The sequence below is a fragment of the Neolamprologus brichardi genome, chromosome 1, assembly GCF_056152115.1.
Source record: "Neolamprologus brichardi isolate AB-2024 chromosome 1, ASM5615211v1, whole genome shotgun sequence".
Taxonomy (NCBI): Eukaryota; Metazoa; Chordata; class Actinopteri; order Cichliformes; family Cichlidae; genus Neolamprologus; species Neolamprologus brichardi.
The window spans coordinates 22,346,747-22,370,656 of record NC_142104.1 but is presented as its reverse complement, the minus strand read 5'-3'; the positions used below and the strand labels follow the sequence as shown (position 1 = coordinate 22,370,656).

At 39.1% G+C, this 23,910-nt stretch overlaps 1 protein-coding gene across 2 annotated transcripts in view; it reads left to right on the top strand.

Moving 5' to 3' along the window:
- Nucleotides 1-23,628, top strand: part of mettl15 (methyltransferase 15, mitochondrial 12S rRNA N4-cytidine) — a 58,326-nt gene extending 34,698 nt beyond the window's left edge. For both annotated transcript variants that reach the window (XM_006780262.3, XM_087839541.1), the window contains 3 exons: nucleotides 13,367-13,558; nucleotides 16,210-16,388; nucleotides 22,780-23,628. In XM_006780262.3, the coding sequence (XP_006780325.1) occupies nucleotides 13,367-13,558; nucleotides 16,210-16,388; nucleotides 22,780-23,201 (793 nt within the window). In that variant the 3' untranslated portion in view covers nucleotides 23,202-23,628. The remainder of the gene's footprint in view (nucleotides 1-13,366; nucleotides 13,559-16,209; nucleotides 16,389-22,779) is intronic.
- Nucleotides 23,629-23,910: the final 282 nt, after the last annotated feature.

Genomic DNA, 23,910 nt, shown 5'->3' with positions numbered 1-23,910 from the left:
TCTGAGTTCTTTGTAGCCGAGCGATAACCTCAATCAATCAATCAGTCGTACATCATAGACGACATGGAGGGAAGTGCTGATTTCCATGTTTAGAAACTCATGTCGTGTTCGCATTTCCTAACTATGGAGAAATGAGCTTGTCAGCCAGGAAGTAAAGATGATGAAATTAAAGTGGGGAAGCAGGGGGGCAGGACAAACTTCAATATTTTCCCGTGGCTTTAACAGTACATAAATAAGTCAGAGAGAAGTCTTTTATATCCATCTCTGGGTCATCTGGGGTAATTTAGTTAAAAATAAAAGAGTCATTTCTAAAGGCTAGCCTCTCTGTGTTTGTATCCCTCTTCTGTTTTTTTCCTCCACTGGACTGTAGATATTTCCATCACCGGTCCCCTGCTGAAAGCAATCAATCACCATCTTGTCTTAGGCTTCAGTGACGCAGGTAAAGGAACTGAACAGGTCAACACAAGGGAATATTTCAGGCTTGATTTGTGAAGAAGCAGCATGATGCTGAATGAGCATGCGCTCAGACTGAGGCTACTGTGAAGGCAGGCTGATGTCCTCACCGATGGTAGCCTTAAATATTTAGTGAAGGAATGATTTCTGAAAAAAAAAAAAAAGATTCAGTACTGACCTCAGAAAAGGCAGAAAGAAAAATATCATTGCCACCTATTTTGACAGTTTGATGGATACAGTATAAAGCTGTTTTGAGAAAGTATTTTATGAAAGAACTTAAATATAATATTAGAAACGTATACCTATTTTTTTCAATTAAAGGAAATGACTCACTCATAAGGTGCTTATTATATCACCCCTAACATTTTAGAGCTTATAAAAGTAGTAAGTGGATAACTAAAAGTAATTTTAAATTCAAATTCAGCTTCACCACAGCATGACTTTTGTGTTTTCTTCACTGAAATGTGCATATTTGTCAAACACAACATGAAAAGATCGTAAAGGGGATTTAATCTAGACCCATTTGTGTTCAGGCAGAACACAAGGAAGACGTGGAGATGGTGTGAATGCATACAAGGTGAAATGAAAAGGCACAATCAGATGCAAATTCACTCAGGGCAGTGCGACCTGGCAGGATAAAATATAGGAGATGAGGCTTCAGCTTCAACAAAAAAAACCCATGTGGTTCATATTGTGGTCATTAGAATGAGATAGATAAGAAAAAAAGCTGAGATACTAGTGGGGAATAGCGCACAAGCCGAACTTCGTTCATCTCTAGTGGCCCCCCCCCCAAAAAAAAAAAAAAACCCAAAAAAACCCCACACACACAAAGTGACAATTCATGTTTAGTTTGTACTCTAATTAAAGTTGACTTGCTATATTATTACTGTATGACCGGAGGTGAAATACACTCACCAGCCACTATTTTTTGGCCAACATTTAGATTTTGGTTACTAGTTTGAGTTGATTTGAGCTTTGGGAAGGGACGCATTGTCCTGGTTAATGCAGGATGATTCTAAAGAGATGGACATGGTCAGCAACAATACTCAGGTAGGCGTTGAAACAATGCTTAGTTGGCTCAAAATGTGCCAAGAAAATATCCTCCACACCATTACATAACCAGCACCAGCCTCGGCCATTGTCACAAGCGAGGATGGAGCCATGCTTTTATGTTGTTTATGCAATAATTTTCCAATCTTCTCTTGTCAAATTTTGCTGAGTCTTAGTGACTCTTAGCTAAGAACAGAAAGCTTAGACTGACTGGAGTGAGCCTTAGTACGGTCTTCTGCTGCCGTAGCCCTTCCCCCTTAAAGTTCACAGTCTTGCACATTCAGAGATGCTTTTCTGGATATCTTGGCTGTAACAAGTGGTTATTTGAGTTACTGCTGCCTTCCTTTTTTCAGACTACTTTGTGTGAACTCTAGAGATGTTTGTGTGGTAGAATGTGCAAAAAACATTCCAGTAGATCAGCAGTTTCTAAAATACTCAGACCAGCCATCTGGCATGAACTATCTGTTTATATGTTATCTGTTGTCAAGCTCTGTTTTGCAACCATGCCATGTTCAGAGTCACTTCAGTCACCTTTCTTCTTCATTCTGATTCTCAGCAACTTCAGCAAATCAACTTGACCATGGCTACATGCCTAAATGCTTCACATTGCTGACATGTGATTGACTGACTAGCAATGTTGGGACTAACGCGTTATTAAGTAACGCGTTATTAAGTAACGCGTTACAGTAACTACGTTATTATTGTGGTAACGAGCACGGTAACTAGTTATTATGCCAAAATCAGGAACGTGTTAGTGGCATTTAGATAGGGGTTGTTACTCGTTACTTTGTGTGGTGGCTATTGCGGAGCTTCCACAGATTCAGTAACATTAGCAAGTGGTGGAGGCCAGCAGGTGGATGAGGGAAAGGGGAGGCAGGAGGAGGAGAGACGCGAGGCGGCCGCTGGTCCGAGTGTCAGGTGAACTGAACTTCAGGTAAGAAGTTATGATCTGCAGTCTATCTGGGTCAGATATAAACCAAGTTTAGATGGAGTTTATTTTCGTTATGCAGACTTTTTCCGTACTGCGTACTAGCTAGCATGATGGAGTTTCTATACAGCTGGATGGGTGCTATGATGTTGAACTTTATTTTGTTCATAAGGTTAGTTAGTAGAGTTGCCAACCGTCCCGTAAAAAACAGAATTGTCTCGTATTCAGAGAAAATAATATGCGTTTCGTATTGAGGTGAAAAGGAACACAGTTTGTCCCGTACTTCAGCTAGAATGGAAAAAGACACAAAGTTCTACTTCAATCATGAAACTGATCAATGATCAGCTGATCGGCTTTTCTCTCTTGTTTATTTATCGCCCACTTTGCGCCAGAAAGAGGAAACCAGCCGATGTCGCGCTAAACAACGGCAGCACGTTTAAGCTTGATCAGCTGTTGTTAGAATTTATTTAATATTCATTTCTAGTATCAGCTGATGTTTGCTGTAGCCACAGCCATAAAAGCTGCTGGTCATGATGTCAGTTTGGTTATCTGGTAAGAGGGAAACATGAAGATGAAACCAGGAGATGTCCTTACTGAATCATGAGAGCCGAACAGGTGATGCAGAAACAGGTTTATCTCTTAGGTCACATGAATGAGTTGAAGGGAAGTTATGAACTGTTTCTGAGAGACAGATAACACCAGGATCCTTTTTCTACGTAGCTGACAGCTGGTAACTGTGCAGGGGATCTAGCAAAGTTTTGCCAGGGGGGCCAGGTAGTGCATTAACAGGGAGAGGGGGGCACAAGGAAATACTTTTCTTTCTTATTCTCATTTAAAATATCTAGCTTTTAAAAATTATCTGACTCTTACAACAAACGATTGATAGATTGATACATATATACCATCAAAACAGTGTACATCACTGTCACAACAGCATTTGTTTTCATTCAAAGGCTTTATGATTTTTCCTATAATGGTGGGCCGGTCTCTAGTCAAAATGCCCGGCCGATTTTTTTTGTCCCAGTCCAGCCCTGTATGCAGCTCATCTGCAGTCTGGTGTTACATACATCTTCCTATTCGGAAGGCAGAATTTCCAAGTTCTGAGTACAATCGAAAGCACCACGACTGCAGTTTTTGTGTTGGATGTAAAAAGCGCACCTGACGCTGTGACGTAGGCTAGAATCATGGCGGCACTCAACAACGGTCCAGGCGTGGGATTTCTCTCGTGAAAATATGCACATTATTTTTTTCTTTCTATTGGTAGGTGGCAAGGTGCACTTGTGGCAAGTAAGCAAGCTAGAAGACTGGCACTCTTGCTGGGTATCCAGCTATGGAAGTAACACATTAACAAGAGAATTCTGAGAAAAACCAAAGTTACTTTCCCTAGTAACTGGTTACTTTGAAAGTAACGAGTAACTTGAAGCAACTGAGTTACTTTTGATAGAAGTAACTAGTAATGTAACTAAGTTACTAATTTAAAGTAACTTACCCAACACTGCTGACTAGATATTTACATAAACAATGGATTGGATTTATATAGCGCTTTTCAAGGCACCCAAAGCGCTTTACAATGCCACTATTCATTCACTCTCGCATTCACACACTGGTGGAGGCAAGCTACGGTTGTAGCCACAGCTGCCCATGGGCAGACTGACAGAAGCGAGGCTGCCATATCGCGCCATTGGCCCCTCTGGCCAACACCAGTAGGCAGTAGGGTAAAGTGTCTTGCCCAAGGACACAACGATCAGGACAGAGAGCCCGGGGATCGAACCGGTTGCAGGGCTCGCAAAGTTTCAAAATCCCTGGTAGCCCTTCGGGCAGGGACTTTTCAGTTTTTGGTAGCCCAAAATAAATTTAAGTAGCCCGAATAAAAAAGAGAGCAATTTTTTGATTGATGTTTTGTTTCCTGTTTTGTTTCCTTTACAATATTATACATTAAAGTATAATATTGTAAAGGAAACAAAACATTAATCAAAAAATTGTTGAAACACAAATTACAACATTGTATAAAAATTACAATCATCAACTCAAATACTTGGTTCTAATTGAACAGAAATTTCTATGAACTTGTAAGAACTGTGTAGAACATGAATCAGTCTGTGTCAGATCCTGAATTTGAAATTTCCACTGAAGTCACGGGTAAGAGGAAAGTGGAACCAAGATCTAGGACATTTGCTTTCTGAAGTTTGCAAAGACTGCTAAATTTGTCTAAATTTATCTTTGCAACATAGTACGCTGTTCTAAACTGATTTTCAGGTTTATTTTTAGTATGTTATTTGCAATTGGTGTTTGTTCTGGGAAAGATATTGCAGACTGAGCAATAATGCATTTCTTGCATTTCTCATGGGTTCTAATGGCGGCCTTTCTTAAAATGACTGGTCCCAGTAACAAAGGCGCTTGTCGACTCAGAAATCGAGGGAAAACCAACAACACACCCGGCAGACCTGGAAGACACGGGTGCACATAAGTGGTCCGCATGTGCGCATTCTCTGTCAAAATAAAAGACGCGCACCAGATAAGAAGTTGCAACGCGCGTTTGCGTCCTTATAAAAGGCTGTTTTTGTCCGCTAGAGTGGGATTTTCACGGCACATTCTGCACCAAATCTCTGTGCGTTCATCATTTGTTTGAAGCCAGCTCACCTCCTGCAACCACTTTTCCGAGAATACGCGCTTCTTTTGTGGTTCGGACTCCTTCTGACATTTCTTTGGAGGTGGAGGAAAACCAAAGTAATTGCTTAAAGGAGCTTCTTCATCATCTTTAAGAGTTCTAAACAAATGTCAGTCCTCCTCCAGAAAATCTTATGTACGCAAACACGCGTTGCAACTTCTTATCTTGTGCGCGTTTTTTATTTTGACAGCGAATGCGCACCTGCGGACCACTTATGTGCACCCCTGGTTATTATTTAGCTCGTCATATTGCAGCCACAGAAATTCTTTTGTCCATGAAACCATAAAGCTGCACTTTCTTTTTGCCTCATAGTCTGATTTGTCATAACTTTTCCGTTTTGTGGTAAGCTTTTCTTTGGCTGTCACTTCTTCACCCTGACCTGTCTTATTTGGCTCAGCAGAACTAAAATATATATCCTGCTGCTTTTACACACACACTCACATAACGCTCAGCGATTCTCTGCGCGATCAACCTCTCACATGTTTAAGCTTGCTGCGAGAGATTTCACTTGTCATGTTTGCATAGTAAGCTAACAATTGATAAGACGATGTCAGAGGAATTGGTGCACAAATTATTGTCACTCACCAATCAGTGCTGTCGCTGTCTATACACAGTTCGCGCGATTGCAAAGTGAAAGCAAAAAACAAGCGCAAATTCAAACGCGATTTCAATATGTCACCTATTGACAGTGGCTCACCGATGCCAATGACATAATTACCCAGCTACATTTCCGAAAGAATGCAAAAGCATAGACATATATTTTTCCTTCCTACAATAGCCCGACGGGCACGACTGGAAAAATCGCTAGCCCCGGGACGTCGGGCTAGCGATTTTGCGAGCCCTGGGTTGCAGATGCGCTTCCCAAACCCCTGAGCCACGGTCGCCAAACGATGAGTTGGAACAGGTGGGGCTTATAAGGTGCCTGGTGAGTGGATGTATCTTCACAAGGCGTTTAGCAGTGAACAAAGCAACCCCACCCACTTACTTTTCAAACCTTTCGCTTACGATCAGCAGCCAATGTAAAAGGGATGGTTCCCTTATTAAAAGGAGAGGCGCTTAAACTGCTTGTTTCAGGCAATGAATTACCAGAAGATATTAACTACAACCATGTATAAGATAAATAAAGAATTTTAGAACTGTCAATAATGCAAAACTACTATAGAACTGAAAATGATGCATAATGGGTTCAGGTTGATCCACTGAGATGCCAGAATAACAAAAAACAAAGGCATGTCAATATTGTACGATGCTACAGCTATAAATAGTTCAGATCTCTTAAGCAATTATGAGCCCACTTGAACCTCAGCACATACACCACTGAAACTTGTCCTCTTTAATAATATAAGACCTTACATAAGGCATTTATATCTCCAACTCTGTGTCTAAGCCACATAAAGAAGTTAATAATTTAGAAATCTTATGTAACCGTTTTGCATATTTTTAAATCCTTCATTGGCTTATAAAAACATGTTAAAGAACAACAGCACAGTGATGGTTAATTTTGGTGCAGAAACTAAAAATTGGCATTGAAAACAAACCTTGAACTTAAAAGGAAACATTGGCATTGAAATACTTCTTTTGAAAAAATAAAAAGATCCACTCCTAGTGGGCCTAGAGTATACTGATTATAAAACACAGAGTTTTAAAAAATGACACCTTAAAATCCAGCCATCCATCCATGTCATGCTGCTTATCCTGGACCTGGTTGCAGGGGCAGCGGTCTAAAAAAGTTAGGGGCTGGGCTAACAAGAGCACAACGTTTATAGAATTTGCATTCGGGGGAGAGAATGTCACTCTTTTTGACCTATTGTCAATTTGCAACCTTTGTGCTTTCTGCCCTAATTTAAGGAGCAAGACTAAATAGGTCAAGTTTTCTTTGTATTTTTTTTTTTTTTTTAATCTCACACAGAAAATTGAACTGGGTTAAAGAAAGCATAGTTTTCCAGTTAGAGTTTGCTGTCTTGACACAATGGAATAGGATATAGCCATAGCTCATTTTTGTTAACTAACCAAATTATGTTTGATAACCAAGTCGTTTAACCTAATAAAAGACAGAAAACAATTAAAAACTGAGCTTACTCTTGTGGGCAGAGTTAATTACTGGCCAAACAAATACTTCATGTTTATTTTATTTTCTATGAAACCATTAATCACATTCTTCATTAATCAAATCATGCAGAACGTTGTTGCACATCACTGCTCAGGTTAGCATTGCTGTCATCCTTTTACTTTACGCTTTGCTTCTTTACAACTTTGCTTTACAGATAGAGAGAGACAGGGAATACATACTTAGGTTAAACCTTTGGTTTAAATGCATCTTAGGTAATAGTTGCAACATTTCTAATCTAGTTCATGCCTTTTCCCCCCTGGGGATTTGAGGAAGCACTGCTGCTGCACAAGATGATGCAAGTTATTTCACAGTATAACTGAATTTAATGCAGTTACATAAGCTGCAAAGTGAAATTAATAAAGTGAAAATTTTCCAAACAGGCATGCAGTTATTACGCAGTCCAGTATTTATTTCTTCTTCTTCTTTTTTTTTCAAAAAATGCAAGGCAAAAATAAGACAATCGTTCAGAGAATTCTACCTGAAATCATGGTAGCTGTTACAAAGGTAAATGGGTCACTTAAGATGAAGTGCCACTCACCTGGAAAGGATGCAGAAGCTGCAGGAGGTAGAGACATATAACTGCACTTACATCAGACAGTTTTCAGCAGCTCTCAATACTTTGTGCAAAACATTATAACATAATAAAACCCAGAGAAAGCTAGAGAGCCAATCAATAGCCAGCCCGGGAAACATATGAGTCAACTTTGTTGTTGCACTGATGGAATTACACAGTTAAAGTTCACTATAATTTGAACTGTGTGATGACAGGCACATCTACTGTTATAGTAAAGATGTAGGCAAGTATACTGTTTTTATTGGCTTACTGTAACCATAATGTGAATTAGCATGACATTTGTTCAAATGCTCTGGTGGGATAGGCCAGAAATCTTGATTGTGTAGTCACCCAAGTACCGTTAGCGAGTTAACGCGGATCGGCCCGTGCAAATCCTGCACGGCACTAACGCATTAACGAGCTAACTGTGCTAACGCGTTGACGCTGTTAAGCTCTCAAATGTCCTCATATTTTGAGTCTAGAATATAGTTTGGTGTATAGAAGGTTTCATGGTCTACTCAGTGACTGCATGGTGGTTGCATGCCATGATTGGTTTTCATGATTGGTTTTCAGCAAATGTGCCACTGTACATTATGTCTAGATATGTCTCATCTGTGAGGATATTGTTCCAGATGCCTTGTGGTTTGTTCAGGTCAAAGTTTTGTAAAAACTAGCAGCCCTAGCAAACTAGCCATACTTATTCAGTGTTGTTCAAATTCTACTGACATGAACTTTAACATGCTAGCTAAGGCTTGTAGTCTTAGATGTAGCTGTTGGATTTTTGCACTTTCTTTGAACACTGCACTGATTGGCCTTGGTGTGAATTTGCTGGGATGTCCACTCTGGGCAAGATTTTGGCATTGTGTTGACTAGGGCTGGGTCATATCATACTGTTCACCGTAATACCGGTATAATGTTGGGCAACGATAAGAAAATGAAATATCGCGATAGAATATGGGTAAAACGCGCATCCGCAGTGCCTTTGTTTTCATACGCACATGGCAGAAAAAGCATGGCGACGGAGAATGAGAAGGGCGAAAGCGGATCGTTGAATGAAACGGATTAACCAGAATTGGTTTGTAAAAATGCTGCAACTTCAGTGGTGTGGAATTGGTTTAACTTCGTCCGTCAGATACACAACAAAGCACAATTTTTGGTAGAGCATGCTAGCGGGCCATCGTTATTACCGTGTTTTTTGCAAAAATTCGACACACTTAAAATCAATCCTTTGATTTTTCTGAAAATCGACAGTGCCCCTTATAATCCCGTGTGCCTTATGTATGAATTCTGGTTGTGTTTACTGACCTTGAAGCAATTTTATGTACACGGCACTCGAAAATCTGTCAAATATTTTAGTACGACTTTGCTAACCTACGACGCCGCACCGCTCGATGGATTGTCGGAGCATTATGGCTATCATAGGCAGGAGCCTCGCGGAGTGATACGTACTGTGCTTCAACATAATATTACCGTGTGTATATTGTGTGTGTATAACCTCTTTTTAAGTTTTGTGGATATTAAACATGGTGATGCTGAGGATATGTCGGCCAATTTCCACTGGAAATGCCTTTTGGTTAAACTGTCAGCAAGGAATTTGCATTTGCGCTGTTAAATTTTTATATAACTTTAATGCAGATAAAAAAACAGCTGCTTGTTTAAGTGAAAATACTTTGTTTTTTTGCACTAATAAAGTTGTGGAGTTGTAAAGTATTTTGTCTAGTGTCAATTATATCGTCAGTTATATCATCAGTTATATTGTTATCGCAAATTTTCAAATGCATATTGTGATAAATATTTTTGGTCATATCACCCTGCTCTAGTATTGACACACACCTGAATGCTCCAGACCTGCAAACTACCAAAACTTCTGGTGTTATAGAGTTGTGCACACTTGCTGATGATCAATTAAACAATTGCATTTTATTAGCAACTTACATAATCATGTCACATAGTCACATAAAATGTGCCTAAATTATTTTGTTATGTTGACCTCGAGCTCAAATATAGTTGTCATGGGTAAATGTTGCGATCTTATATTAATATTTATAAGCCACTACTTTCTTTGTCACTGCTCATACATGATATGTAACAATAATAATAATAAAGATGGATGGATGGATAAATAACTTTGTAATGTAGTTACTCAAAGATATGGAGAAACATATGGAGAAAATGGCCACCTAATATGCTGCCTTTGCAGATAAATTTAGCAAATAGCTTTGAAACAGTGCCACACTGTTCTCCACTGAACTTAACTGTAAGAGTTTTGAAACTCTTGCCAAATCATTTACACTGCAACTTTAAATAATGAAAAAAAAAGTAGAAATTGGAGATGGTGGGTAGAGTGCTACTGAGGAGGCAGAACAAAAAAGGGATTGTGCAGGTGATGGGGGAAAACAACAAAGCCTTTACTATAGATTTTCCAACAAATTAATCACTGTGCGGGATAGTGAATAACAACAGCAAAGCAAAGAAAGGCCCTGACTGTGTGGGTGAGATGCTCCCTTGCCATTTTGTCTTCAGTGGGTTTTGAAATAGAGGACCTGTCAATTTGTGTTCCTTCTTTTAATGCCCCTAGTTAATCTTGAGGAAGGTGGAGTCTGTAATGTACCTAAAAAGGGCAAGTTTCTAATTGAGTAAACTATCTTACTAGAGTTTATTGCCCCCTCAGGGCCAATTTAGCTTATAGGCAGCAATCAGTAGTAGTGAAAATACTGCAATCAATCAATCAGTCAATACTATACATGCAAACATAAACAGTTACTACACAGATTACAGCAGTATCCAATTTATTATTGACACTCCTCACGATCTCACAACCAGAGCTGGCGACAGTGCAAAAACAAATTACATTTTGTTTATATAGACTTTCTGTTATTGTCATTAATACCACGACTGCACGACAGATTTTGAATAATGTTACTGATACATACTTTTACAACACTCTCGGATTATCCTGTATAGAAAATAGTCCAACGATTTGATTGTTTAACAATTTGATAATAATCATCGTCATTAAAAACTGGTTTTTATAAACGGTAATGAATGGGTGTTGTAAGAGTACTGTCTCGGAAACATCAAGCAAATGAACTAAAATGAATAAAAATTATAGGGAACCAAAGAGCAGCAGCATCAGTTGGGAAGCTAATGACAAAAAAAACACTCTTGCAAGGCTTTGATCAGCATGCATTTTTATTATGTGGATTAAAATATATACCTAAGTGCACCAATGCGTGTTGAAAATGTGTCCTTTACAAATGGAGGGACGGGAAAAATTAATAGCGTGTTGTTTTTGATTAGCTGTGAGCACTTATTGTGATGTATAGCTTACACATGGCAGGCATAGACTGAAATTAACCATCCTTCTCCAGATGGAGGTTCGTGTGTTGAGAGCAGTGACTCAGTCTTTGTGCACAGGTTGCTGATTTTTTTCAAAGATGGGTGAGACATCAGATTTAACAAGGCATTTGAAAGTGCTTTGCATGCATTTAAGAGCAGAGGCTTGCTTCACTAGCTAACATTAAGGCTTGTCAAAAAAATAATAATCTGGGCAGCGTATCTTATTGACGCTATCCCAACCATTGAAACACTGAAATATTATTGCAGTGTGATTGCTAAGGGCCAATAATTCCAACATTCTCTCTTCTGAGTTGTCAAAATGTTGTTTTTTTTCCCCAGTAAATGCTCATACTCAATACCTTTTAAGGAATAGAGAAAGGCAAACAGACCAAGTTCAGTAACTACAAAGTTTTCCAGATAATTTCATTTGTTTTACAAGTGATGCCCTCCAGTATGTAGGCTGAACCAAACATTAATAAATGGACATTGGTAGCTTATGTAACTGCGGCAAGTGTAATAAATAAAAACAACTGAGGAAATGTAAACCATTAAAGGAATTAAATCAAGAAGGAGAGATGCAGTTGCAACAATTGCAGTATGTTGATTCTAAACTATTGGTTGAGGTTTAGAGAAGTGGAGCAGCCGTTCCCTTTTTGTGGTATGAAACATATGAATTCAGATTTTGAGCTGCTTAGCTTTTTGCTGTTACTCTGCAACCTACAAAATTGTTTTTTTTTGTCATTTGGAAAGGACAATCTGACATTTTGGTTGCTTTTTTGATGAGTAATAACTTCACTAGAAATGTATTTTCATATATCTGGGAGCTGACGAAGGCTGCATACGACCTTTTGCCCCTAATGTATAGACGCTAACTCCTGTTGCTCTTTTCTGCCATCATCTTTGTTCACACAATGTTAAAAGGTCACATGAAAAATGCATGAAGATGGCTTAAGCATCTTACCACTCGTGCATGAGGAAGTTGGTACACAGAGTCTCCTCTGTCAGACAAGGCGAAGGATCTCAGTAGGCTAGCTAAGACAGTCGGCCTCCAAGGGGGTAAAAATAACTGATTCATTTTTTAAAAGGTTCACGAAAAACTACTCAAGCTTTTATGCGTTGCCAGTGACTCGCTGGTATGTCATACTCCTCTTGAACTCGGCAGCTTAAAACAACCACTCTCCAGATGTTGTCTGTGCGGGTTGTTTTCAGATTTTATGTATTCATGTTTATGCCCCAAAGATTTGCAAGATTCGTTTGTTAACCATTCTTACCAGATGAGGTTGTGCCATTAAGGTCTGATAAAGTGAGAAAAAGAGAGCAGTGTTTGTTTGTGCCACTTACTTTGGTCGTAGCCCAGACTAAGGGTAAGTACAACCTCTAGCCTCTGACCAGTGTGACAAAACCTCCCAAAAAACGAACAAAATCAGAAAAGAAAGGAAAAATAACATTTACAACCCTAGTGCTAAACCTAATTTAATCCTAAGTTTTGGAAGGCAGTAATGAACTTTTGGGGAAAAAATTTCAATGGTTTTTGATGGTTGTCAGAATGAAGAATTTAGTTGTTCTCTGCTTGCTGAGATTTAGGAAAACAGTTTAATTAAAACAAAAATTTTAAATGCTAATAGTTTAAAGTTAGGGTTTGGGTTACAGTTGCAGTATACTAATGACTGCTTACACTCCAGAGGGTTAAAAGAACTCTAGAAAAGATGGTAAGAACTGGTCATTGAAACTTACTCTGTTTGTGATATTGGTGTACCTCAGGGAAGTATTCTTGGTCTACTAGTCTTCTTCTTTTTCTTTTTTTTTTTTTAATGTTCATGATTAACCATTTTTTACCCTCTTTATGCACATGATAGTAAACTGCTTCTGTTAGCCACAAATATTTCTTACATTTTACGTATCAGTTAATAAACTCATTAACTATATATTTTGTCTAGTTAATAGACACATTTTAGAATAGAAAATTATGTAATACAACTTTTTTTGTAAAATATGGAACACATTTCACAATAGTATTAGAAATACTCATTTGTCTCCACATTGTAAGCATTTGTGAAGGTAGGTCTTCTTCAATTTACTATGGATTTTTTTCTTTGGTTACAAATATAATCTCTTTGTATTACATTATAAAATATTTTTTTCTAGATTTCAACTACATATGTTTTATATGTAGCCGAAACATATTCTCCAGTCTTTTAATAGCCATCATGTCTTCAGTTGTCTTTGTCTCTAAATACACTATTTTGTTCCCTAATTCTTTCTCAGTGGTCGTGTGAAACCAATGCTTGGCCGGTTCAGTGAGCTTGAAGACCTGCTGTCAAACATGAACGCTAAGCCAGGCAGCATTGATGCTGTCCTGTTGGATGCTGGCTGTTCCTCCATGCAGATGGATGAGGCAGAAAGAGGCTTCTCCCTAAGCAAAGATGGACCGTTGGATATGAGAATGGATGGAGACAGGTAAAAGATTTGATACATACATTGGTTGCCATATTGTGATATGCTGGATAATCAGAAGCTCTTGTGCAGTATTAATCAGTGTAATAATGTGAAAGTGCAGATAGTACAAAAAGGCATACCTAAAATGGGTTACCAACAGCATGGGTCCAATTAATGTTATTTGTTTCTCCTATAAGTGATGACCTGAAGGCGTGAAAAAATCTTTTTATTTTTTTATTTTTTTAAACAATGAAAACAAACCCATTTTCAGTCGACCTCTAGTGGTTATGTTAAAGAAAGCATTCACCAAAAAACTTTTGTCCTGTTCCTACATTGAACATTTGCAGAGTGTTTGTGAAGCAAAACTAAACCTCCAATTTGACCAATGAAACTGGCTGTGCCAGGCATGAAAGCACTTTGCATAACAAAAGTTCTATTCTTTTTATATTGTTTATTTGAGATGTGCTCGGGACTTGTACACAGTAACAGGGCAAAAAGTAAACTGATGGTATATGTAAGAAGGGAGCTAGCATTGTGATTTAATTTGTTAATTTTGTAGTTATACCCTTTAGATAATTTACTGTAATTAGTAGATGTTAACATACCCATGTTACACAAGCTCAGCAAGGAACTCATTCACTGAGATTGTGATTGGGCTAACATAAAAAAAAAACACAGTACATTCAATTCTTCCACAGATGTCAGCATCAGTGTACTAATGCCTCAGTCACACTTAGCGACTGGGCTAGCTACATTTGAGTTCCCTGACTGATTGGCGAGTGGTTGCTGGCAGTCACGAGGTAAATTTTATCCCAATGAGATGTATGGTGCAATTGCTGTGGTTATGCACTGATTACCATGGTTGGCTCTAGTATCCATGGGAAACTTAGTTTACAAACTACTGTAGCTACTTTCTGAGTTGTAGTGAAACTGAACAGAGGCACACAAAAACGTGTTAAAATGTGTTGGCTAGAGTGGTGAAAAGCTCTGTTATTTTATGTTTCCATTTTTCTTCAGTGAATTGTTGTCGCCAGGACCTGTCTTTACGTCCATGTGACTGGGACCTAAACCTTTCAGGAGACATTCTAAAACCCTTATTCTAGCCTGATTTAGCCATTCCTTTACCACTTTTGATGTGTGTTTGGAGTCATTGTCCTGTTGGAACACCCAACTGTGCCCAAGACCCAACCTTCGTGCTGATGATTTTAGGTTATGTTGAAGATTGTGAAGGTAATCCTCCTTCTTCATTATCCCATTTACTCTCTGTAAAGCACCAGTTCCATTGGCAGCAAAACAGCCCTACAGCATAATACTCCCACCACCATGCTTGATTGTAGGCATGGTGTTCTTGGGGTTAAAGGCCTCACCTTTTCTCCTCCAAACATATTGCTGGGCATTGTGGCCAAAAAGCTCGATTTTTGTTTTGTCCTACCACAGAACTTTACTCCAGAAGGTCTTATCTTTGTTCATGTGATCAGCAGCAAACTTCAGTCGAGCCTTAAGGTGCCACTTTTGGAGCAAGGGCTTCCTTCTTGCACGGCAGCATCTCAGTCCATGGAGATGCAAAACACGTTAGACTGTGGACAATGACACCTGTGTTCCAGCAGCTTCTAATTCTTGGCAGATCTGCTTTTTGGGGATTCTTGGTTGACTCCTCACCCTCCTGACCAATTTTCTCTCAGCAGCAGGTGATAGCTTGCGTTTTCTTCCTGATCTTGGCAGTGACGAAACAGTGCCATGCTCTTTATGCTTACAAACAATTGTTTGCACTGTTGCTCTTGGGACATGCAGCTGCTTTGAAATGGCCCCAAGTGACTTTCCTGACTTGTTCAAGTCAATAATTCGCTTTTTCAGATCCATGCTGAGCTCCTTTAACTTTCCCATTGTAGCGTTTGTGGGCGTTTGTATCCAATGAGCCCTCTTTAACTGGCCTAAGAGAAGTCACCAGTTGTAGTCACTCATAATCACTCACAAGAAGTTAACAGGCTATGCTATGAAGCTTAGTTGACTGACAACTTTCTAAGTCACCAAAATTGCTAATTCATGTATGTATATTTTTGACCCAGAAAATGTCATCACTTTTTTCTGTTAACCCATAATAAAGTCATTAAAGAACCAAACTTCATGAATGTTTTTGTGACAATGAAGTATCTGTTCCAATCACTCTATCAGAGAAAGTTTTAGAAATAACGGGACACTCAGTAGAGCGTCCCGTTATTATATTCTTTACAAGTGTATGTAAACGTTTGACCACAACTGTATTTTCCAAACCAAAAGATCAATTTCTCCCTTTTGGTCTTATCCAATAAAGTATGGATTTCCCAAATAGTAAAATGTACTATATTGCGATTTGAAACCTAATTGCAGACAAAGTATGTTTAACATTTATCGATCTAAAATGTGACAGTTTTTATATATTATTTTAATATCCATATTCCTTCCTGAATATTTTCAGAAACATTTCTGCATCACTTTAAAATGTCAGCATAATTCACAAAGAAACTCCTTTACAAGCTGATGCAAAAGCTGCTTTTCTCTTTTCCTTCCCTCACAATCATTCTATTCATGACTGTCATAAAGGTTTTCAGCTGTAGCTCAGAGTTGTCAGGATTCACCACTGTCAGCAAGGACATGACGTCAAGCAACTTAATTGGGCTTCTCTTTGTGCGTAGGTACCCCGACATGCCCTGCGCCGCTGACGTTGTGAATACCTTAGATCAACAGGCTCTTGCATCCATCCTCACTGCATATGGGGAAGAAAGACACGCCAGGAAAATAGCTTCAGCCATTGTGGAGGCACGCCGTGTCAGCCCCATCACCCGGACACAGCAGTTGGCCAGTGTGGTTGCAGGTAAATAGACACCACCCTGATTAATTCCCTGCAGCATTCAGGAGGCTATAAGGGAAAATAAAAAAGGAGTGGAGTTATTAAGGCTGTCTCCCAGTGGGATGTGTGTGTCTCAGAAAATTATGTGAACTGTGATCTCAGTCATCATCCTCTCTTGTGCCTCTGTTTTGGATGTTTTTATTCCACCATCCTTGAAGAGATAAAGATGAGGCAGAAACTGAGTTGTAGATGGCTGGAATAAAATGTATGCCTAACTCACATGCAGGAGCCCATCTCTCTCCTTCCACACTGCCTACCTTTTTTGTTTCCTTTTCCCCTCTTTTTTCCCCGTCTTTTCTTTGCTCACAAATACAGACATACACCTGACACAAATGCAAACACCCACATGCACTCACAAACGACACACGAGTTGCATACAACCGGGGTTAGATTATTTGTCTTCGATGATTGTTTTTTTTTCTTTTTTTTCCCCTCTTAAGCCTTATGACTCCACATTTGAGATGCTGAATGGGAGAGATGTCGTTGCAACAGTTATTGCACAGAGCAGTATGTGCGTCAGTGCCACCCTGGGAGAACAGGTGTGAGTAAGAGCAGCTGTTTGATGCTTTTTGAAGAGCAAAGCGAGCTACCAGCAGTGTTTATTGGGAACAATCTAAGAGGTCTGGTTTTTATGAAAGTTCCAGGGGGAGCTCTCTGACCAGTTGTGACAGTGATACTCGGCACCATTTTCAGAATAAATGACGAGGGGCTTATGCTTTTCTTTTTTAGGGGTAATGTGAGACATTACTCAGCAATACACAAATATATTTAAAGTTGGGTTGTTGTTTTTTTACATGGACACGACAAAAAAGTTCTGCAGAATGTTTTTAACTTTCATTTGTTTTCAGTCATTAATTTACTGAAATTTTATAGCAATGGGTAAACAAAGAACCAGGGCTCAGGATCTGTATACACTAATGGGTTCAAATACAAATGATCTACAATAGATGAAGCATTTAAGACCAATCCTTAACCATCTTCCCACACACAGATCAAAAAATCAAACAAAAAATGCCCTAAAAATCCAACTTTTGAGTTGCATAAAAATAAATATTAAACAAATAAAAAATAAAATAGGATGACTGATTAAAAGCATAATAATGATAATAATAATAATAATAATAACTTTATTTACATAGAACTTTTTCAAACATAGAAAATGCTTCAAAGTTTAAATTAAAACACATATCAACAAAGTGAACATATTCCAACACACACATACACAGTGTGTGTGTGTGTGTGTGTGTGTGTGTGTGTGTGTGTGTGTGTGTGTGTGTGTGTGTGTGTGTTGGGTGCCTCCTTTTTCAAACAGAACCATAAGCTCTTTTCAGCTTTATAAATTTTGAATTAGAAATGTATTTATTTTAACTAATAAATTGATTTACAAACCTTATTTTTCCAACAAGCTTTTTGTTTTTTAGATTTTAGATTAGGAGTTGATTGGTTGTTGTATTTACGACAGAGGTTTAAAAATGCTTTCTAAAACTGTTATCGTGATTTGGTGCTGTATATTTAAAATTTAATTTGTGTTGAATGGAATTGAATTGATATGACACACGTATGTAAGAGCACAGGGATTCACAGAAAATATTGCAAATGGACAAAGCTCCTGTAATGACAAGTATAAATGTGGTTGCTGATAGAAGAAACATTAAGTGACATTTAAAGCCCGGGAATAAACTGGGCGTGGCTGCGTCGTATTGGAGCTGCGACATGGCTACAGGGCGTAATCGCTCCCGCTCTTTGTTTCCCAGAGGAGCAGCTCATGATCTGAAACATATCACATCATCTGTCAAACATGGTGGAGTCAATGTTATAGCACGGGCATGTGTGGCTGCCGATGAAACCGAGTGATGATTTGACTGCTGATAGAGGAGGCAGGATGAACTGTGTGTAGAGGGCTACACTCTCTGGTCAGATTCAGTCAAATGCTGCAAAACTGTATAAACAGCTTACTGTAAAAAACACTGTGTATAAAAGTGTGTATAAGAATGCCTATGATAATTTCTTAACCTAATGCAATACTTTTAATAAACCTCTTAAATTGAAATTGATAATTTGTAGTTAAATCGCATTTTGATTGTTTGATTTAAAATCTGCCAAAACATTAACATTGCTTTGGTTCACTCTTAACTACCTGATTCTCCTTCATGTACACGTCATAATCTCTTCTGTTCTCAATGGATCTGTCTTCAGGACCTTTTGAAAGATGAATTAGAGAGGGTGCACATGGCTTGGTGAGGCTAGCCCTGGGCTGGTCCTTGCTGTGCAGGCATTGTATTGATTGCAGTGTGAGTCACACCTTGGGCTGTTCAGTGCAGGAGGAGAGAAATGCCACATCACTCACTTCTCTATTTATTGCGGTTTCTTTTTTGGTCTATGTAAGCGTCTAATTGTTCTAGTCTCTTCTGTGTTGTGGTTGGTTAGAGGCACTAAAAGCTCTTTACTTGTTTTAATGCAAAAAGAAAGATTTTGAAACTTTAATATGCAGCAAATAATCAGTTTTTAGTTTTTGCTTTAATACCCACATGATTTGATTGATTTGACATGACTGATTTGCACATTAGGTCTGTGCATTCTGCACCCTGTATATGTTACTCGTGCACAGTTTGGTAAGTGCAGTTGCTCTGGAAGCTTTAAATATTTGGTGAGTGTCTGCAGTTTACAATGCTCTGTATGGCACATGCATTTTATCGGACCACAGGCTCAAATAAATTAAAGGGGTACAAGAGGTTTTGTAAGAAAAAGATTTCTTACTCTGAAAGTCACGTGCAAATTATTCAGGAGTGTAGAAATGTTAAGGCAGCTTGATTTATTTTATTCTGGGAAATGTTTTCATTCAATGGGTTTCTTTTATTTTCCTGAAGAGAGAGGATACCGGGAGTTATTTTAACATTTCCAGTGTTATTCTCATAAGGATAACGCCTGAGGGCTGTTGAAGTCACAACGATCAGTGTGTAGATTGGTAATGTGTTAGCAGATAAGTAGTATGGCATGAACCCACTCTGTTTTTAAGATGCTATGCTTGATCTGCTTTACTTGTCAGTATTTCTCTTGTCTGTTCAACTTTCCAGTCACACAGGCCTAAAGACCACTGAGAACCACTGGTCACTAATAAGGGTGGGTTTAAAATATCAAATCAAACTGATTTTAGCTTGAATAGCGCAATATCGACTCATTAAATCCTGAATCTATTTTTAAATATAAATGTATTTAGGCAGAAATGCCAGATTCTCAGGTTAGAGTTCACAAAACTATTTCAGCAACCACCAAACAGCTAAAACAGCAAATGAGAGCAGGTAAACGGATTCCACACAAAGATGCAAACACAAAGCGAGTGTCGTTCACCTGACAGCATGTACAGTGGGGCAAAAAAGTATTTAGTCAGCCACCGATTGTGCAAGTTCCCCCACTTAAAATGATGACAGAGGTCAGTAATTTGCACCAGAGGTACACTTCAACTGTGAGAGACAGAATGTGAAAAAAAAATCCATGAATTCACATGGTAGGATTTGTAAAGAATTTATTCGTAAATCAGGGTGGAAAATAAGTATTTGGTCACCTCAAACAAGGAAAATCCCTGGCTCTCACAGACCTGTAACGTCTTCTGTAAGAAGCTTTTCTGTCCCCCACTCGTTACCTGTATGAATGGCACCTGTTTGACCTCATCATCTGTATAAAAGACACCTGTCCACAGCCTGAACCAGTCAGACTCCAAACTCCGCCATGGCCAAGACCAAAGAGCTTTCGAAGGACACCAGGAAAAGAATTGTAGACCTGCACCAGACTGGGAAGAGTGAATCTACAATAGGCAAGCAGCTTGGTGTGAAAAAAATCAACTATGGGAGCAATCATCAGAAAATGGAAGACATACAAGACCACTGATAATCTCCCTCGATCTGGGGCTCCACGCAAGATCTCATCCCGTGGGGTCAAAATGATCGTGAGAACGGTGAGCAAAGATCCCAGAACCACACGGGGGGACCTGGTGAATGACCTGCAGAGAGCTGGGACCAAAGTAACAAAGGTCACCATCAGTAACACACTACAACGGCAGGGAATCAAATCCCGCAGTGCCAGACGTGTTCCGCTGCTGAAGCCAGTGCATGTCCAGGCCCGTCTGAAGTTTGCCAGAGAGCACATGGATGATACAGCAGAGGATTGGGAGAATGTCATGTGGTCAGATGAAACCAAAGTAGAACTTTTTGGTATAAACTCAACTCATCGTGTTTGGAGGAAGAAGAATACTGAGTTGCATCCCAAGAACACCATACCTACTGTGAAGCATGGGGGTGGAAACATCATGCTATGGGGCTGTTTTTCTGCCAAGGGGACAGGACGACTGATCCGTGTTAAGGACAGAATGAATGGGGCCAAGTATCGTGAGATTTTGAGCCAAAACCTCCTTCCATCAGTGAGAACTTTGAAGATGAAACGAGGCTGGGTCTTCCAACATGACAATGATCCAAAACACACCGCCCGGGCAACAAAGGAGTGGCTCCGTAAGAAGCATTTGAAAGTCCTGGAGTGGCCTAGCCAGTCTCCAGACCTCAACCCCATAGAAAATCTGTGGCGGGAGTTGAAAGTCCGTGTTGCTCGGCGACAGCCCCAAAACATCACTGCTCTTGAGAAGATCTGCATGGAGGAATGGGCCAAAATACCAGCTACTGTGTGTGCAAACCTGGTAAAGACCTATAGTAAACGTTTGACCTCTGTTATTGCCAACAAAGGTTATGTTACAAAGTATTGAGTTGTATTTTTGTTATTGACCAAATACTTATTTTCCACCCTGATTTACGAATAAATTCTTTACAAATCCTACCATGTGAATTCATGGATTTTTTTTTCACATTCTGTCTCTCACAGTTGAAGTGTACCTCTGGTGCAAATTACTGACCTCTGTCATCATTTTAAGTGGGGGAACTTGCACAATCGGTGGCTGACTATATACTTTTTTGCCCCACTGTACATAGACATGCCGTCGGGGCTGAAAGCCGACATCTCACAGATTCTGATGCTGCAGCTTTTGTCACTCTTTGACCAAAATTCACTGAAACAGCAGCAAAAGAACATAAAAACTATGCTCCACATTTGAAAAACATTGTCATGAATTCCTGCTTACTTTTGCTGTTTTGCTTCCACCACGATAAAATCACACTTCCTGCACAGTTTTTTTCTCTCTCAGTGTACTAAGGAACAGTTTCCCATCTCAAATCTCTGTTTTCTGCGTTATTCGCTTGATTATTACGCACTAGTCTACCGTTATGTACAGCGCTGTATGGATATGTACTGATAAATCGTCAGTTCTGGTGGATTATGTATTACGTTGCATAATCCACCAGAACTAATACAAAGTGCCTATAATTTTCAAACCAGGAGGCTGTGGGGTTGCACTGGCTGCCATGTGCCATTTTTTTGCTCGTCTGTTTAACACCATTCACAAATTTTCAAAACCATGTCCTCCAGTCCGGTCAGTCCAGACTGTTGACCTGTACTGCCAAATTATCAGCTAATGTTAGCTAGCTTGGTCAGCAGCTGCATTCATATACTATATGGGTGCCACATAGAGACATGTTTTTTTGGTGCTTAGTGGTGTACTAATAAAATACAGTGGTCCCTCGCTATAACGCAGTTCACCTTTCGCCACCTCGCTGTTTCACAGATTTTTTTGGTGCAATTTGGCATGCTTTTTATTTTTCTTACAGCGCATTCTGTCCTTTCTCCTGATTGGCTTAAGACCATTGTCAATCAGTCTCGTGCAGTGTCTCCTGTACACTACAGAATGCATTCAGCTTGTCAAATTTACATAAATCTTCGATTGCTAGCAGTGTAACTCTAAAGTGCTGTACTGTATGTAAGTTTTCTCCCCCACACACACCCCAATGTCTACGAAACATTTTGCACCGTCAAAGGCAACCGCGGGTGCCTTTGTTTTAAAATATATATTTTTCTTTATATCTGTACCAATATGATTTTTCTTTATGCAGTAAAATTAGGCATTTTGACATTTAAGTCTCTAAGTAGCCTCATTTGGGGCCTAGAGGAACTGCATTGTTTTCCACTTCTGCATGGCTCTGAAGGTTGCCACTGATCATTATAAAAAGTTTTTTTTTAACTATTATTGTTATAACCTTTCAGGACTATTTCCTAAAAGAGTTGACTCAACTGCATAAAAATGTGTGAATTTTGTGACTGGATAGAAGTGTAACTCTAGCTTTAAGTTATCACCAAATTAGTAAAACTATTAGTTTAATTTGTTCTGTTTTTTTTGGAATTAAAATGCAATAATGCTATAATAAATCATTATTGGACCATTAAACTTGTAAGATTAACTCTGACCAATTCTTGTTTCCAGGATCGTTTCCTCCTGCAGTTCTCTATGCACGTAAAGACCGGCTCAACAGACCTGCACACATGGCCACTAAGACTTTCCAGGCCTTGCGTATCTTTGTGAATGATGAGCTGAATGAACTTCATGCTGGCTTGTGTGCTGCCCAGACGTTGCTAAAACCCAGCGGACGTCTCTGTGTTATCACCTTTCATTCACTAGAAGATAGACTGGTCAAACGTTTCCTCCGGGGAGATGACTTGTCTAATCTGGATCACTTCAGCCAGAGGAAGCAAGGTACCAAGAAGGAAAACCTATCGCATGAAAAAAGTGACGGAAGTCTCTATTGGCTTCCTCTGCAAAGAAAAGTGATCACTCCAGAAAAAGACGACGTTAAGGAGAATCCTCGAGGACGCTCCTCCAAACTCAGGGCAGCACTCAGACGATAACTATTGAACATTAAATATAAGACAATAGAAGTTGTAGATAAAAGGTTGGAGCTTTTTACATTGAACATAATTAAACTTCTACAAAGACTCAGGGTTAAATCTCAGTAGACTTGGTATCACTTTGTAACAAAGGAGCTCAGCAGAGATCAGTGTGTTACTGTAAGCTACTAAGTGGACTTTAGACATGAGGTGATTGTACTGTTTCCTATTTGCTTTGTAAGGAAAATAAAAAATTCATTTACAGTTAAAATTTTGAATTAAATGGAACAAATGTTTACCAGTGTTGATTTCATATTCCTAGTTGTTGTGAACAACCTGTTTTTTTTCTGACAAAAACAAGATGATAAGTAAAGAAAAACTAATGCACGAGGACAAAATCTGTGATGAAATGTATTGACACTTTGGTAAATAAAAATGGATGAAAATATTCTGGAGAAACGAGGTTCAATCAGAATTAATTAACTTGTTAGGAAGGTGGGAGGAGTTAGGGGAAGTGATCCAATCAAAAGTAATCTTGTGAAGTAAGATGAGATTTTTTTGGTAAATGGTACGGCTAGCGCTCATGCTCTCTGTTTCTCATGAAAATGTGACAAAATGTCAACGCTTGGGAAGAAGACAAGTCATATGGAGCCATTTCACATTTGATGTCACAGAAAATAAGACGCTTTTTAAACCGTGTGGAGGGAACTTGATAAGTGCTTAGCCTTTA